Source organism: Heterodontus francisci, chromosome X (genome assembly GCF_036365525.1).
Source record: "Heterodontus francisci isolate sHetFra1 chromosome X, sHetFra1.hap1, whole genome shotgun sequence".
Taxonomy (NCBI): Eukaryota; Metazoa; Chordata; class Chondrichthyes; order Heterodontiformes; family Heterodontidae; genus Heterodontus; species Heterodontus francisci.
Genome location: NC_090421.1, coordinates 6,844,969 through 6,862,783, shown reverse-complemented (window position 1 = coordinate 6,862,783; position 17,815 = coordinate 6,844,969). Strand labels below are relative to the sequence as shown.

At 43.5% G+C, this 17,815-nt stretch overlaps 1 protein-coding gene across 2 annotated transcripts in view; it reads left to right on the top strand.

The window, feature by feature from the left end:
• dhh (desert hedgehog signaling molecule) overlaps window positions 1-16,845 on the top strand; it is a 109,596-nt gene extending 92,751 nt beyond the window's left edge. For both annotated transcript variants that reach the window (XM_068024430.1, XM_068024431.1), the window contains exon 3: window positions 13,433-16,845. In XM_068024430.1, coding sequence (XP_067880531.1) covers window positions 13,433-14,103 — 671 coding nt within the window. In that variant the 3' untranslated portion in view covers window positions 14,104-16,845. The remainder of the gene's footprint in view (window positions 1-13,432) is intronic.
• Window positions 16,846-17,815: the final 970 nt, after the last annotated feature.

Below are 17,815 nucleotides of genomic sequence, written 5' to 3'. Positions count from 1 at the left end.
GGGTGCCAATCAAGCGGGCTGCTTCGTCCTGGATGGTGTCAAGCTTCTTGAGTGTTGTTGGAGCTGCACCCATCCAGGCACGTGGAGAGTATTCCATCACACTCCTGACTTGTGCCTTGTAGATGGTGGACAGGCATTGGGGAGTCAGGAGGTGAGTTACTCGCCGCAGGATTCCCAGCCTCTGACCTGCTCTTGTAGGCACAATATTTATATGGCTACTGCAGTTCAATTTCTGGTCATTGGTAGCCCCTAGGATGTTGATAGTGGGGGATTCAGCAATGATGATGCCATTGAATGTCAAGGGGAGATGGTTAGATTCTCTCTTGTTGCCTGGCACTTGTGTGGTGCAAATGTTACTTGCCACTTATCAGCCCAAGCCTGGATATTGTCCAGGTCTTGCTGCATTTCTACACGGACTGCTTCAGTATCTGAGGAGTCACGAATGGCGATGAACACTGTGCAATCATCAGCGAACATCCCCACTTCTGACCTTATGATTGAAGGAAGGTCATTGATGAAGCAGCTGAAGATGGTTGGGCCTAGGACACTGCCCTGAGGAACTCCTGCAGTGATGCCCTGGAGCTGAGATGATTGACCTCCAACAACCACAGCCGTCTTCCTTTGTGCTAGGTATGACTCCAACCAGCGGAGAGTTTCCCCCTGATTCTAATTGATTACAGTTTTGCTAGGGCTCCTTGATGCCGTACTCGGTCAAATGCTGCCTTGATGTCACGGGCAGTCACTCTCACCTCACCTCTTGAGTTCAGCTCTTTTGCTCATGTTTGAACCAAGGCTGTAATGAGGTCAGGAACTGAGTGGCCCTGGCGGAACCCAAACTGAGCATCAGTGAGCAGGTTATTGTGAAGCAAGTGCCACTTGATAGCACTGTCGACGACACCTTCCATCACTTTACTGATGATTGAGAGTAGACTTATGGGGCGGTAATTGGCCGGGTTGGACTTGTCCTGCTTTTTGTGTACCTGGGCAATTTTCCACATTGCCAGGTAGATGCCAGTGTTATAGCTGTACTGGAACAGCTTGGCTAGGGGCATGGCAAGTTCTGGAGCACAGGTCTTCAGTACTATTGCCGGAATATTGTCAGGGCCCTTAGCCTTTGCAGTATCCAGTGCCTTCAGTCGTTTCTTCATATCACGAGGAGCAAATCGAATTGGCTGAAGACTAGCATCTGTCATGCTGGGGACTTCAGGAGGAGGCCGAGATGGATTATCCACTCGGCACTTCTGGCTGGAGATTGTTGCAAATGCTTCAGCCTTATCTTTTGCACTGATGTATTGGGCTTCCCTAGCATTGAGGATGGGGATGTTAGTGGAGCCACCTCCTCCAGTTAGTTGTTTAATTGTCCACCACCATTCACGACTGGATGTGGCAGGACTGCAGAGCTTAGATCTGATCCGTCGATTATGGGATTGCTTTGCTCTGTCTATTGCATGCTGCTTACACACTTTGGCATGCAAGTAGTCCTGGGTTGTCGCTTCTTCACCAGGTTGACACCTCATTTTGAGGAATGCCTGGTGCTGCTCCTGGCATGCCCTCCTGCACTCTTCATTGAACCAGGGTTGGTCTCCCGGCTTGATGGTAACGGTAGAGTGGGGGATATGCCGGGCCATGAGGTTACAGATTGTGGTTGAGTACAATTCTGCTGCTGCTGATGGCCCACAGCGCCTCATGGTTGCCCAGTTTTGCATTGCTAGATCTGTTTGAAATCTATCCCATTTAGCACGGTGGTAGTGCCGCACAACACGATGGATGGTATCCTCAATGTGAAGGCGGGACTTCGTCTCCACAAGGACTGTGTGGTGGTCACTCCTACCAAAACAGTCATGGACAGATGCATCCGCGGCAGGCAGATTGGTGAGGACGAGGTCAAGTATGTTTTCCCCTCTGGTTGTTTCCTCACCACCTGCTGCAGACCCAGTCTAGCGGCTATGTCCTTTTGGACTTGGCCAGCTCGGTCAGTAGTGGTGCTACCGAGCCACTCTTTGTGATGGACATTGAAGTCCCCCACCCAGAGTACATTCTGCGCCCTTGCCACCCTCAGTGCATCCTCCAAGTGGTGTTCAACATGGAGGAGTACTGATTTATCAGCTGAGGGGGGTGGTAGGTGGTAATCAGCAGTAGGTTTCCTTGCCCATATTTGACCTAATGCCATGAGACTTCATGGGGTCCGGAGTCGATGTTGAGGCCTCCCAGGGCAACTCCCTCCCGACTGTATACCACTGTGCAGCCACCTCTGCTGGGTCTGTCCTTCCGGTGGGACAGGTCGTACCTTGGGATGGTGATGGCAGTGTCTGGGACATTGTCTGTAAGGTATGATTCCGTGAGTATGACTATGTCAGGCTGTTGTTTGACTCGTCTCTGGGTCAGCTCTCCCAACTTTGGCACAAGCCCCTTGATGTTAGTAAGGAGGACTTTGCAGGGTCGACAGGGCTGGATTTGCGGTTGTTGTTTCCGGTGCCTACGTCAATGGCGGGTGGTCCGTCTGGTTTCATTCCTCCTTGTCTCTAAAAAGTGGATCTCAACATAGCATAGTCTAAAATAAAAACAGAAAATGCTGGAAATATTCAGCAGGTCTGACAGCATCTGTAGAAAGAGAAACAGAATTAACATTTCAGGGCGATGACCTTTCATCAGACCTGAAACTTTGGGCTGGATTTTCATTTGTGGATCCCGATCCTGTCATTGAGAGGAAATGCAGGTAGGAAACCCACACATGCTGGTGCCGGGACCCAGAGCGCGATTTTTGAAGAGGCGGCCAATTAAAGGGCTGCCTCTGGGCACCCCATCCAATTAAGGATGGAGGGTGGGCTCCCGAGGCTGGAGGGCCAATAGGAGGCCTTGCCAGCACTGAGCTTGGCAGCCCCACCTTCAGAGGTGGGAGCTGCCGATTTAGGTAGGAGAAAAAGAGGGCACCTTAAGATGGAGGCACCCTCTGAAGAGTTTTTACAAATGTTTCAAATCAGAGGCCTGGCTGTCCTTGTGGGACAACCTCTCCACAGGATGGCCAATGGCCGCAGCTGTGGCCCTGTGGCTATGGTGGGTGTGAGGATTGGGGGTGGGGGCTATCGGTTTCCTAGCTGGGTGGAGCGCTGGACCCTGGTCTGCCGCCAGGAGGCCGCCTACATCCCTAGACCACATTTTGGCCTCAGCAGGAGACCCATATGCCGACTGGAAAATTCCAGTCAGTGCGAGCAGAATGGCCATAATAGGGCCTTTGATTGGCCTAATTGGCTATAGACTGCATTTTGGCGAAGGTGGATTCAGGGCTGGTAGGGCTACCTGTCCCCATGAGGTGGGTAGCCAATTATGCTCATTAAGAGACTTGTGAAGCCCACAGTTTCCCAAACTGATGAGGGCTGGGGAGCAATTTAACTGCCTGGAGGCAGGCATCTCTGGCAGGCTGGGGGTAGTAGTGCCTGCGTTCCAGGCAGGCCAAGAGCCCCTCCTTGCCTGCCTGCTGGATGCGGGTGCAACCAAAGTTTGCCCTGTAGAGGGATTACCTGCCCCCCCCCCCCCACCTCCCCACATTGGTGGCCTGGATGCTGTATCTGATTTTTAATTTAAAAAAAGTTGGTGAGGGGGCACTTCTGTTAAAGTGCCCTCTCAGTTATTTACCATCCATTGCAGGCTGCTACTGCTCTCAAGCTGGAAGGCCTCCAATTGGCCCCGCAGCTTCGAGAGCCCGCCCACTGCCCTTAATTGGACAGGAATCCTGTCTCCATGCCAATTAAGGGGGCGCCTCCGTGAAGATCCCAAAGAGTGACAGTTTCCCCCCCCAGGGGCGGGTTCGGGACCTGGAAAGAGCCCCAACTCCTGTTTCTCACCCCCGACGCATAAATCCAACCCCTGATCTGAGCTGGAACAGTGGTGGGTGGGGGGGGTACTACTATTGTCATGTGTTTCTTGGCAGGATAGAGGTTGGCATTAGCCAGTTTTTCTGCAATTGATTCACTTTCCAACAGGAGGTACTGGATAGCTGAAATCTGAACATTGAGTGAGGAAAGTATCCTTCTTGGCTGTGATGTTCCCCATCTCAAAATAGTCTGGAAAAGCTTGCTGTTTCGGCTTGCACATTAAAAATGAAAACTTGGATAAGGTACCAACATTTCACCTAGTTCGGCCTCAGGAAGTACATGATTTTCTTGGACTGCACCATCTTCCATAGTACTGTATTAAGCGTCAGCTCAGTTCAGTGGAAGCACTCTCCCCTCTGACTTAGAATGCTGTGGGCTCAAAATATAGCTCATTGGTTGTGAAGCACTTTAGGACATCTTGAGAATGTGAAAGGTGGTATACAAATGCAAATCTGTCTGAATCTACATTGACAGTGTTGGTGGGTAGGTCACCATTGGACTGCAGTTAAGAGGAAACCCAAGAGCTTGTTAGAGTCCAGAGAGGACACAATGAGGTGGCTCAGAAGGCAATGTGCCAGGCTAGTTCAGTGGGGCACTTGGTGATTTGTTTTAATGTGTGCACATATATATAATAGATGTCGAGCAGTACCTTCTGCCAGTAGAGCTGGATCCTTGCCGCAGTACTGATTTTTTTAGAATGTTGATGAGCTCTGAAATAATTTAAAACTGATTCTACATTTTAAGATCTGAAGTCCAGTTGCTTCTCAAAAAACAAATATTTCTGTTATCTATAGGTATCCATGTACTTTTCCACTCTGTTCTGAGTGAATTTCATTCATCCCTGTATCCTGGAGAATATTTTATTGTAGAGTATGTTGGTTGTTAGGACAGGTGCAAGATCCTATGGGAATAAAATAGGATTCATTGCAAAGGTTGCTGAAGGTTTCAGTGCTTTGAATCGTATTAACTTCCCAAAGCTTTGGCCAGCAGTCAGGAGATAAATACTGTCAATGTTTAATTAGCCTCCTGCTGGAGTCCACTGGGGTTGTTAAACTGCTCAGATTGTAGAGACATGACTGGCTCACTCAGACATGCTAAATTACACAAGCCCTGTACAGTACTCAGTGGTTTTACACCTCTCTCAGCTTCAGGATTGCAAATGTGCAATGCACCTTTTTATTTTCTCTGCCAATTTTCTTCCCTCCTGAAAATGTTTATATTAAACCCTCTACTGCCTAACCCAAGTAGTCATTATTCATGTGTGGGTGTTGGTGAGCATCAGAAGCATCACAGCCGAATCCCTGTTCACTTCACATCCAGCTGGTTTGCATTTGGAAGCAGAAACGTTGATAGTTTCCCCCACCAGTGCCAACACCCCCTAACCCCCAACCCTAAGCTGCGATCAGTATACACTGGAGGTCAGGACCTTGGCACAGCTACTCACTGGATACACTGAGCCAATGGAGGAGTCTTTGTAGTCCTTACCATCACTCTCTGTTGTATACCAACTTGATCTCTTGCCAAAACAGGATGAAATTTGAAAAATTAAATAAGCAAAAGTACATTATCAAGCAGCAAAATGTAGGCTAGAGGGTGAGAGAAAATATATGGAAAACAGTAGCTGATCCATGTCAGATTAGACTGAAGGGCCCCTGCTGACTGCTGGCTCATGTATCATCTCATACCTCATTCTCCAAGTCACGGCTTGTCTCTGGTGCTACCTACCTTTGTTGATGCATCAGCTGTTTCCCTGCTGGTTCAGTGGGTAAATATACCACTCAGTGTGGTACAAACCAGGAAGGCCGTAGGCTCAACCCTGGTTTGTGCTCAGCTAGCTGATGTCAGTTAGAACAGTTGTTGCATTCTTTTCATAAGCTCCTCCACCTTGCTGAAGCTCTCCCCACCTTCAAAAGTCTGCTTGTTTGACCATGTCTTTAATTGGCTACTGTAACTCCTCTCTTTAAACACTTGCTTGGCGCCTGTTTTTTTTGCTCACACTGCTCTTTGCAAAAACGTAAGCGTGTTTAATATTCAATCTTTGCCAGATGTTCCGGTTCCATTTCGTCTGAACTCTAATCTTCTTTTCAGACAAGTGTTGTAATATAATAACAGACTGCAGGGAGCTATTACAAGGCTGTAATCTAATTGGAGAGTTCAAATGACATTCTGAACCGTGAAAGTGGATCTCGAGCAGTTTGTTTTATTTATTCAGTAAATGTTTTTATTGTATTTTCTGCTATTGCCCTCTCTCTTATTTTTAACCACTCCTGGCTCTCTGCCAGAAAGTATACTGCAGCTGAGAGGATGATCAGGCAGCCTGTTCCCAAGTCGTCTTGATTTTTCCCTGTAAATAATTTAGGATAGCCTGACATTCCACCCGCCGTCCTCCCTCCCCACCTACATCTGATTTCCTCCTTTTGGGGAAGTGATTGGTGTACGCTGCTCACCCCTGGTGGTATCAGTTATTTACAATGCAAGGATAGCCAAACATTGGCCTTCACCCCATTGATCTGTTGCATAGGAGCTGCATGACATGGTGCCAGTGTGCCAGCAAACTACAAGCAGTTCATGGACATCAGTTAAACTTTGACACTGGATTAGATAAACTTTGACATTGGATTAAATCCTCAGTCATTGTGTTGCAAATCTTGTGCTGATGATTTTTTTTTAAACTTCATTCATTGGTATTGGCAGTCTTGTCACTAGGTCTGTTAGTCTATTGGGATTGATGTGCTCTGGAAAAAGTCACACTTCAGTCCATTCACTGAATTCACCACCTCAAATTGGTCCTGCTATTAATGTCGCCAGTGGTGACCTTGTATGCACCGATACCAAATCCTAATGTTATGCAAGTTGATGTAACTCTCCACAAACAGTCCATGTTTGGAATGACAAACTCTATAATTGTATTTCTGAATGGTTTTTAATGTTTCAAGTAGGCAAAGTATGAAAATTTCACTCAATCACCATGAGGTTTGAATGGAACTTAATTTCCTAACATTCTTGAGGTAGTTTCTAATGTGGCAGCATTAATACATTCTAGGTTAGTGATGTGCTATTTTCCAATGTGTTTCTAATAGATTACTGTAGTTATATTATGATAATTGAAATGATGCAATTGCTGCTCATCCTCATTTTCCATTTTTAAAAACTGGTGCATGCATAAAGGCCACAAAAAGTGCCCCCTAATACTACACCAGCAAGCAGACACAACTGAGGTTGACAGGGTTCCAACTCCATCTAATACTGAGTAGTACAGATCAAGCTGGTCCAAGGTTTAATTCCTGATCTATCCCTGGTTAACTGATCTTAGCTGTAGTGGTGATGGGAACACTACATGTGGGCTTGGGGCCCCTAGCCTAAGGAGAGGAATAATTACTCAGGGTTGTCAAATCTCAGCATTGTCTAGTGACAGACCCCCAGCTGTCAAGAGTGTGTATACAGTTGCAGGTGAGGACAAGATTAGCTTGGTTGCACAATCCACCATACCCTGCTGATACCCTAGGCTTGCAAGTGAAGAAAGGCATGGGTGAGGTACTAAAAGGCTGCAAGCAATAATGGAACTGTACCTCACCAGCAAAGGTTTGGGCCTTAAGGAGGGGAGGGGAGAGAAAGGCAAGGAATTGGAAGGAAAACAAATGCTTGAATACCACCAGCAAAAAAGAAACAAAAGTACTGTATTCAAATCACTTCTTTACTATTGAAAATGGGAGCTGTGGAACTTTCTGCCAATGGTAAGAAAGTGTGCAAATCAGAAACTTTTTTTTATTCTTTGCAGCTTCCTGTGGTAAAATAATATGAGAGCAGTTGAGCATGATGTTCATGGAGGGATTAAAGGGATTTGTGGTGTCATTGGTGCAGGTTTACCAAGTTCTTACCTTTTTGTTGATTACAGGAAATTTCTAACTCCAGCAAATATTCAGCAATCGATACTCGGGTACGGTTGCAAGGCAGTGATATCACTGAAGGCCAAACAATCACACAAACCTGGAGAGTTAAACTTGTGGCATTTACAATAAGATTAGTGTTGAAATTGCTTCCATATATGTGTTCATGGGTGGGCTTATTCTGCTTTGCATCCTTGTCACTGGCAATGTCATGGCAAATTGCTTTGGGAGTTAATACATGAGGATGTCACTACATTTTCCAAGTGAGAATCTATAGTTGATTATTAGCAATGTCAATTTTTTTTCCAACGCAGTAGGTGTTGACTGAGTACAACCTGCGCTGCTATGATATTTGACATTACAACATTAATGACCTGAACTGGGATGTCCTCGTAGATCATGCGTATATGGAAAGGGTTGGAAGAGATTGTATTATTTGAGTATCTTAAAAGAACCACTCTTAGTACTGATGATTTATTATTCTTTTACAGAAGGCTGATCAGACCTTATGTGGCATGTGCTTGCCAGGTTTTGCGTTTTAGTCTAACATCTAGGTCATCCAGTCAACTGGTGCAAATCCAAAAGCCAGCTTTGAAGATAATATATAGGGACCGAAGTTCTTACGATGCCCTTGGGTTGGGCAGCTTGCAAAGATTGGAGATAAGGACAAATTTGCGCAAAGGATCTGTTCTGGGACTACATCAGGCCTGATCTTAAACAGTATTATTTATTAACGAAAATGGGCGGTGTTATATAGAACATAAGTAACAGCTGAGAAGGTTACAAAGCTGGCATCCTGAACCACAAGAGTGAACCTCAAGCAGCTGTCAAAAAAAACATGATTGTATTACAGGCATTGTTTATATTTTGTAATATTTTAGGGGTTAGAGGGTGAACATTTCTGTTAGATTTTTTCCCATGAAGCTTTTAATTTTGTTATCTACTCTATGGCCGCCAATTTTTACATTATTGTACTTCATTTGATAGCAAGTGGAGTTGTTTAAGATATTAGCACTAGGGCCTCAGTTATAAAGGGCAGGTAGGAATGCTTACAGGAACAGAGAATTTTGTTGAGGAAACAATAGACTCCTGCGAGCTCTAGTTCCTTCCAAAAGTGGCTATTTCCCACAAGTGAGTTCAGTCAATTGGTATAGGCCAGCGATTCAACCATGCCCAGCAGTGCAGACAGGCCCAAATCAAGTTTTTTCCAGTAGGAGTAACTGGATGGTGATTGGGAACCCTGGTTGTTGTTTTTCTCTTTCTCCATAGGCCATGGTTGCTGAGGGCAATTGTTGTACCACAGCTGATATCCACAAGTTCAATACATAAAACCTGGAGTGCAATTGCTCTGTATGGCTCAGTATCACACTGGGCAGTCCATCCATCCATTTAAACAAGTGTTTCTTCACACACCATTGGAATGTTTTAAATAGCTTTATCACTATACAGTCATAAAACTTGGTGTATTAAGGAACAATCCTTTATACATTTTAATCTTAGAAACTGTCATAAATGTTGACCCCTTTTCAGGGTGAGCAACAGTTATTTTTATTGGTGCCTTAGATCAATGGGTAAGATTCTGATCTTTGTTTCAAGGCAAATATTTGAAGAACTTTTTGAGTCATAATGATAGCTAGGCTTTTAATTTTTTTATTTACTTTTTATTCTTTTCACATATTTACTGTAACTTGGTATTTTACTGTCTTGTGATAATTTGTTATTTTGGCTGGTGTGGTTTTCATTTGGAAATTTGTATTTTTATGTCTGATATAAACATGCACACTCATACCTTATTATTTACAAATATAAGTTGAATTTTTTACATAATTGTGATGGCAAGTAATGTTGAACGATTTATGCTTTTCAAAAAAAAAGTTTTCTTCCCTCCCCTCCTTTTCTAAAGGGATTAACTCCTTAGTGGAGTTTTGTCTTATAATATCCCACCTGAGTCGCTAGATTATCGCCATGGTGGGGTATGATCCTACAATATCCCACCTTAGTTGCTAGTATTCATGTAGAAGCCCATTCAGCTCTGGGAGGCACCAAAGCTGAATCCAATCCTGTCCTCACCTGCAATCCATACACACACACACGTTTCCAGCAGTGCTCACTGGATTGCAAGTGGGAGCAGGAACACTGTCTGAGGCTAATTGAATCACACCTACTGCTGCCTTGGCTGACATCAGCTAACTGCGCACACACTGAGAATTGAGCCTGGGATCTCCTGGTCTGCATGGGTCAGCTAGTCACTGGATAGACTAGGATAATTTTAACCCCCAAAAATGGGTGGGGCTGGATCAGGTGGGAAGGTAAAATATAAAAAATTTCAAACCCAACACATCCACTTCTGGTTTTAACTGAGGTGGGATGGGGCTGGGGTGCTTTTGTAGGTGGGTGACCAACCTGTGCTCAGGAGGTGGATCCTGCACTTAAATATTATAATGAGACTACGTGCCTCAAATTTTATCTCTTTCCTGCTTTAATGCTGGTCGGCTGGGTTTCCCAGGCCTTGAGAAACCTGGCAACCGAAGGGAAGTGAGGACTGCTGAATGGAACAGTTTGCCTTTACAGCATTGCTTGTGAGCCAGGAGGAGCAGGAGCACCAAGCTGTGGCTGGGAAATGGATTCCAAAAATGATCATGTCTTGCCATTAAATTCAGCAGGACCTGAGGGGAACCAGTTCCTCCAGGTTTCCCGACCGCTAAGCTGCCCTACCCCAGCTCCATCCCAGTAAATATCGGGATTGTCAAATTTAAACAATGGGTCAGTGCACTGGTACACTACGTGCTGGAACTGTAACACATCGTGCCGCAAAGTGACATGACATGGGTTTGCATCTGCAGCTCTCCACATAATAGGAGTTCCCATCTTGCTTACTCCATCATGGAGAGACACTGAGTGGAAACCATGTGCTTTTGCAGGGAGAAGGAGACGAAATCAAAGCAGCAAGTATTACTCATGCACCTTTCATCCAGCCAGAGATACAGTGACAATCTCAGACACCTGGGAGAAAGTCACTTGCCAGATAGGGGAGAGCAAATAGGGCAATAATGATTAAATTAAAAAGCAGAAATCTTACTGGAGCATTTTGGTCCCACTGGTGAGTGATTTCATTAACCACTTTGCTGCAAACAGTACAGGCTGTTCAATCAGGGCACCAACCAAGAGGACGTTAATGAAATTGTGATCTTTTAATTAACTTTAATTTTGACCAGAAGTGGTAGATCAACATTGGATTGTTGGAGTCACAGTCCCAGTGCCCTGGAAACAAAAATAGGATCCACACTGGTCAGTTATCAAAATAAGCACATATTTAATGGAGGTATTCAACACAAGTTTAAAGATACACCTCAATCCCATTTGTACATTGAAGGCAGCCACCCCGGTCCCCACCCTTCCAATCATGCACCACTGATCCTTTGTCATCTGTCCCAGTACCACACACCAACCCCTCCTTTTGTGGCCTGTGCAGTAGCTCATCTAACTGCAAAATCACTTACAGTTTATAAATTTGATTTGTGTTTTTGCAGTGTTACTTAATTTGATTAAAGGTGGGATTTTTCACACTCATTTTTAGCTTCCAGGCATTAACAAAAGCGACTTACAAATGAAATAAAAACAGAAAGTGCTGGAAATACTCAGCAGGTCTGGCAGCATCTGTGGAGAGAGAAGCAGAGTTAACATTTCAGGTAAGTGACCTTTTATCAAAGTTCTGATGAAAGATTACTGCTCTGAAACGTTAATTCTGCTTCTCTCTCCACAGATGCTGCCAGACCTGCTGAGTGTTTCCAGCACTTTCTGTTTGTATTTCAGATTTCTAGCATCCGCAGTATTTTGCTTCGACTTACGAATGAGTTTGGCCCAGGGCTCCAAAAATAATCCACTATCATTAGCTAGTATAAATTGTGCGATCTTGATTTCGTGACTTCTGTACAATGGCCACACTGACCCTCTCAAAAAAACAGTTGTAAAAAATATCAATACATTTATAACCCTTTTTACTTTCAATGCAGTGGTCTTCATTTTCAAACATTTTTACTTTTTAAATACTGTAGAAATTGTTGCTGAAATTGCCTTTAGAGGAGATATGGGCCCCAAAAGATTCAGAGAAGTGCCCAAGGCAGAGTGCTCCCTGATTGACTGACTAGGAACGGGGTACAGGATTGAAATTCCAGCAACAGTCAGTAACCTGCAGGTCTTCCAGCAGTTTTCTCATTTGATCTATGTATACTAATTCAGCTCCTTCAAAGTCTCCAGGTCTAGCCTATTACCCCTAATACTGATGTAAAAGCAGTTCCTGCTTTGCACGGTTCCATGGGTAAATCCACTGCTAAGTGTGGTGCTGACCAGGTCAATCGCTCTTAGCTGATCTTAGGCACAGCTGTAGTTAAAGCATTGCACCCCTGAGCTGTGGGAGAGGAAAATAGCTCCTTGGGTGAGCTGCTGGGTGGCTCCTGCCACAAGTCATTGAGTACAGAAGAACAGGAGAAAATGAGTGAGAAAGTACTTTATATAAAAAAAATCTTTCAAATAGTGCTTCCAAACAGCGAGTTATAGACCAGCAGAAATATGCCAATATGCTGCCTGATTTTCTTCCAGTCTAGCCATTGATATCATGAAAACAAAAGTGGAGTAAACCATAAGATCTTTATAAAAAACACAGAAACAAGAGGCTATCAATCTTATTTCTACCTCTTGAATGTGTTGATGTTTTTAAGGGCATAATATTGCCTTTTAAGTGGTTCATATCAAAACATTGTATATGAATTCTAGCGGCCCTTCAAGCTGCTGCCATGCAAACCAACATTTCCCTGATAAAAATGTCCCTTCAAATGAGTATAATTGGATAAATAGTTTTTTTTCTCCCTCCAGCGCAATCCAGTTGATGGATTTTAACCTTATTTTCTATGTGCACTGCAGACTTAACGGCAGAAGGTTGATTGCCACCTTTAAGTTCTCAATAAATCAATGACAAAAAAGCAGGAAAAGACCCTCCTGTGTCTAATTTTGATGTTAATGACCTAATTCATGGTGACCTAGTAAAGTCGGTTCCTGTTCAGTGAATAATCTGTTTCCCACAAAATTGATTTCATCTCTCAAGAGTATTCAATGGGCTCCTTCAGTTTGTAATGAAGATATTCACAGTTTTAACATCTATTGTGCTGCTGGCAGAATGTTACAACCATGCTGAGCTAGAAATCATGTTTTCAGTTCAATGGTTTCAACTATGTGTAGATGCTGTATCTATTTTGTAACCTTTTTTCATTAAATTTATTTTTTTGTCATTTCCTACCCCTTTCCCCTGCTGAAGAGACAAACTCATTCTGGTAACTCTCCAATACCTCCCCTAAACAGGTGGTATTGATGTGCGAGTCTAGACAAGTGAGTATTTCTCCAACTATTTGACTGTGATGGGCAGCACAACCTGATCATGTCCACACATGTTTCTTTTCTGGAAGGGTCACTGGGTAGCAATCAGGAGTGGGAACCCTGACTGATCTTTTTCTCCCAAACCCCCACTCCGCAGCTCAGGGGTACTGAGGCATAGTATTACTGTTTCAGTTGGAGACTCTTGAATTGCTAGCATTTTCATTTTTTTCGTCGCTGAGCTGGGGAACTTAATTTAGTGAGTAAGTACTGGGTGTCTAATCCCTGATTCTTTTTATCTTACAGATAATTCACTGGCCACCAAAACAGGCGGGTGTTTCCCTTCTAAAGCCATGGTAACACTGGAAAATGGGCAAACTCAGGCTGTATCAAAGCTGAATCCTGGGGACCGGGTCCTAACAGTGGATGCAGCTGGCAAGGTGGTTCCCAGTCAAGTCCTGCTGTTCCTTGACAAAGAAGAAGAGCTGAGGATCTCTTTCACCGTACTGGAGACTGAAGATCCCCGACAGCGACTGGAACTCACAGCAGCACACCTCATCTTTGTTTCTGATAATAACACAGATAGAATGGAGAACTTTAGGCCAACATTTGCTAGCAGAGTGCGAACAGGTCAGTTCGTCCTTGTCAGGGAGGTTGGCTCAAGCCATCTGCGTTCATCTAGGATTAAAGCTATCTATGCGGAGGAGGACGTTGGTGCCTATGCGCCTCTGACGTATCACGGCACACTGTTAGTGAATAATGTACTGGCATCTTGTTACGCTGTTATAGAGAAGCACCACTGGGCACACCTGGCTTTTGCACCTCTCAGACTCTTTCACTCATTGACTGCATTGTTACCATCCCTCCATTGTAGGCATGGCAATGCCACGCAGGAGAATGGCATCCATTGGTACTCCAGGTTTCTCCACAGCTTAGGAGAGAAAGTTCTGGATAGAGAAAAGTTTCACTCTTTATGAAGAGTTGCAGGAGCAGGCCGGCATTGCCGGAGGGAGGTTGTGGATGGAGATACAACCTTGGTGTATCTGTGATCCACCAGGTCCATTCACATAAGTACCTACATGGTCTTCAGCTTTAAGTGGTATTGTGGACTTCTAATTCTGTACAAGGGAACTCTGCTCCCCAGGGATAGAATTTATTTTATGTGTCAGTAAATATACATCCAGAATATATTTTTCTATGTCACATATATAACTTTTAATTGTCCCTCTGAATGTGTATACTTTAAATATGTTGCGTGGTTAATGTAATCTTGGTCAAAAACAAACCAGTTTGGGGAATTATTATAAAGTTTATTTTTATACTTCTGAATTGTAATATAATTATTTGGGATAAAGTCAATATTAATAGAATTATGTGGCAGTATTTCTAATAGTAATGATCAAAGTATGTTATAATGTTTTGTTAATTTAATTTTTTGTTTTTATGGAACTAAAGTCTCTGACCTTTTTGATTTTGTGTCTGTAGCCACTTTAACAGAAGTTGGGTCAGATAGTGTTGCTCTCACTTGCTGTCTCCTTGAAGTTTTCTGTGTCTCTCTTTCCTTTTGTATGTCTTTTTATTCTCTGTCTATCTATCTATGTTTAACCTGGTGCTTTCCTCCTTTCTCTCCCTTTCACTCATTCTCACTTCTATGTTTCATTCTCTTTATATCTGTCTATCCATATTATATATATTTTCCCCTCTATATATATTCTATATAATTTCCTCCTGTCTATGGCTCCTTTACTTCTGACTTTTTTCTGCATTTGTTTAGTCACTTTTCCTTATCTTGCTTGTCTTGAGTTTTTGCTCCCTAAATCTTTCTCACTTGTCATGTGGGGAATTTAATTAATGTCCCATAGTTTTAATCTGAATCAACTTTAATTAAGATGCAGATTGCACTATAACCTAGCTGTGAACTGGTCCATACATACTTTAGATTATATTTTGCATGTGGTGTTGTAAACCTCAAGACAGGAGTAGAACAGGGAATCTGACTTTACATCAGCCTGATCAGAAGCTATTTACATTGCAGATGGTTAAAAGTAAACATGAGGAGTTGGGTGCTTTTACTATGAACTCTTGTTGAAATAAATGCGCTTCATATTTATTTAAAATAGCTGTAATTATATAACAAATCTTTTCAATACTGTGTGTTTCTTATTGTCTGTCTGTTTTTTCCTGTCTCCCTCACCCCCCCCCCCCCCCCCATTAGTGTGTGCCCCTCTGTCTCTCTCGAAAGTTTATTGCTGTTTGCTGATGCTTTTAACTGAGTTTGTACATGCTTTACTGCATTTTTACACCTGTGAAATCAGACTGACCTCCTGGCGCACACCTGCACCTTGACTATGCTGTTTAGATAGGGCACTGATTTTCTTGGAAAACATTAACCAACTACTTGCTGCTGGCAAACAGCATTCAGTTTCTGTGCAGAGAGCAGCCAGCCACTCCCAATGCTGCCAGCTGGAAAGTTACCACTTATCAATAAAATGCAATCCCTCCAGTTAATGAGTAACCCAAACCTCGGATTTTCTTTTGTTGGTTCCTTGTATCTTTCCAATGGGTTTGTTTGCACATTGCTCTCTGTATTTGAGAGCTGCCTCATCTCCAGAAAGGCCCTTTGTGCTCCCTATTACATTTTATTGCACATATAAAACTAAGACCCCAGGTAATGCACCATTCTGTATTCCACTTCTGACTGTTACTTCAGTTTAACACTATGACCATAGTGCATGGACCAAAACAAGACCAACTGCGCTGCTCGAACCATGGAAGCGCGATCTGAGGAAAGTAACTGGGAAGATTTGAATAATGGAGATAGAGATTGTGGACTTTTGTTGGCTTATTTTTGGGGGAGTCAGGGAGAAATTTTTCAAAACTACCCCTCCAGTGATCAAATAAATTTAATAGAGGGTCGAGTAGATGATTTTTAGATTATACCTGGTCTGTGGAGGGAACAGACTTGATCTTGTTTCATGATTTCTTGTGTTGTCCACCCCTCTCCTCTCCCCTTCTGAAGCCATGACTATATGTTGGGGGAGGAAATTCCAAGGATGTCTCCCACCCTCAGAAAGCTTGTAAAGGTGGCTATTATTCATGGTGAGCCTAGACAATGAATGTTGGCAGCCTATGCAAACATGGGGACATCATAGCCGAACCCAATCCTGTCCTTGCCCAACATCCATAGATGTGCACTTAATCGTTAGCTGATCAGGAGAAACCCTGACTTAGGAACAGGAATTGGTCATACCTTGAACCTGTTCTGCCATTCAGTTAGATCATGGTTGATCTGTATCTTAACATCAATCTGCCTTGGTTCCAGCTTCATTTTCCACCTTTCCTGGTCTAAAGATCCTGAGACCAATTGTAGCACCCTCACTGCAACCCTGGTGGAAATTAGCCAACTCGGTACAGATCAGGGTTTGAACCTGAGACTTCTGGTCCCTAAAGCTCCATTCCACTTTATGTTCCAAAAACCACAAAACAAAACTAACAATTTAGAGAGTACGACAGGGAAACAGTTACTTTGTAATCATTCAGTGTTGAAAATTAAAAGTAATTCTGACCTATAATTTAGATCACTTAATTTTTCTCTTTCTGTTGCATTCTTGAGCTAAACTCTTGCTTCAGAATCAGTCAGTAGTTCACTTTTCATGTTGACAGCAGAAGCATTTTCATGTTTTACCAGAGCTGTGCAAATAAATTTAATTTGCGTCACTTCCTGTAGCGAATATATTACTTATTCCATCTGACTTTTGAGTTAATTTTTACTTGTGCTTGTCAAAATAAAGAAGACCATTGCTGTGGAATTAGACCATGGACGAAGTGCTTCCTGGATAGTTGTAGGACCACCAGCAGCAATGCAAAATTGTCACCCACAATATGCCTTACCCTCAACTTCAGAAGAGCATTCCCTACTGCAATTCACCTCAGTCTCTTCAGGGCTAGGGAAGCAGAAAAAAATCAGCCAGGATTCCCACTTCTACTCATTGCCCCGTTGGAAAGTATGTGCGTGGACGTCAAGATCAGACTAGTGGTTGAATAACCTGTGGACACTAACTTTCTGAGCTTACACATGAATAATCACTTGGGTGAGGTATGAGAGGGCACCTATGGAGCGTACCCCACCATGAGGCAATATCTTCAAAGGGGAGAACATTGGGGAAAGATAATGTTACTTCTGGTTTGAAAGGACATATACAGGAGTACTGTATATCAGGTTGTGGAATGCCATGTTTAGTCCAAGAATAAAGGAGACAAGATGTCACCCATTAATTGTATACGTCTCTTTCAAGAGTGGAATAAACATTGTATTCGACTACTTTGTGTGCAGAATTCACTTGATGGATATGTACATCTATGTTCTGGAGTTGTTTCTTTTAAAAGAAACTTACATTTTATGAGTGTAATTTTGATCTAGTATGGTAAACCTTTTTTGCTGCACTTCCCAGCATTCCAAAAAGCTGAGCGATAGTCTCATTTGAAAACTTGTGCTGGCATCAATGACATTGCAATGACACTTTGTGCTAAACGAGGATTTTGCACACCTGATCCTTTTGTCTGCATCACAGTGTTCAGTTGGGGTTACTACAGGCAGAATCTTACCAGCCAGTCGGAGGCGGCATTGGTGGCGGGCAGGGGAATATTTTGAACATGGCCCGCCAGGCAAAGCCTGGCTCGGGTATAAAA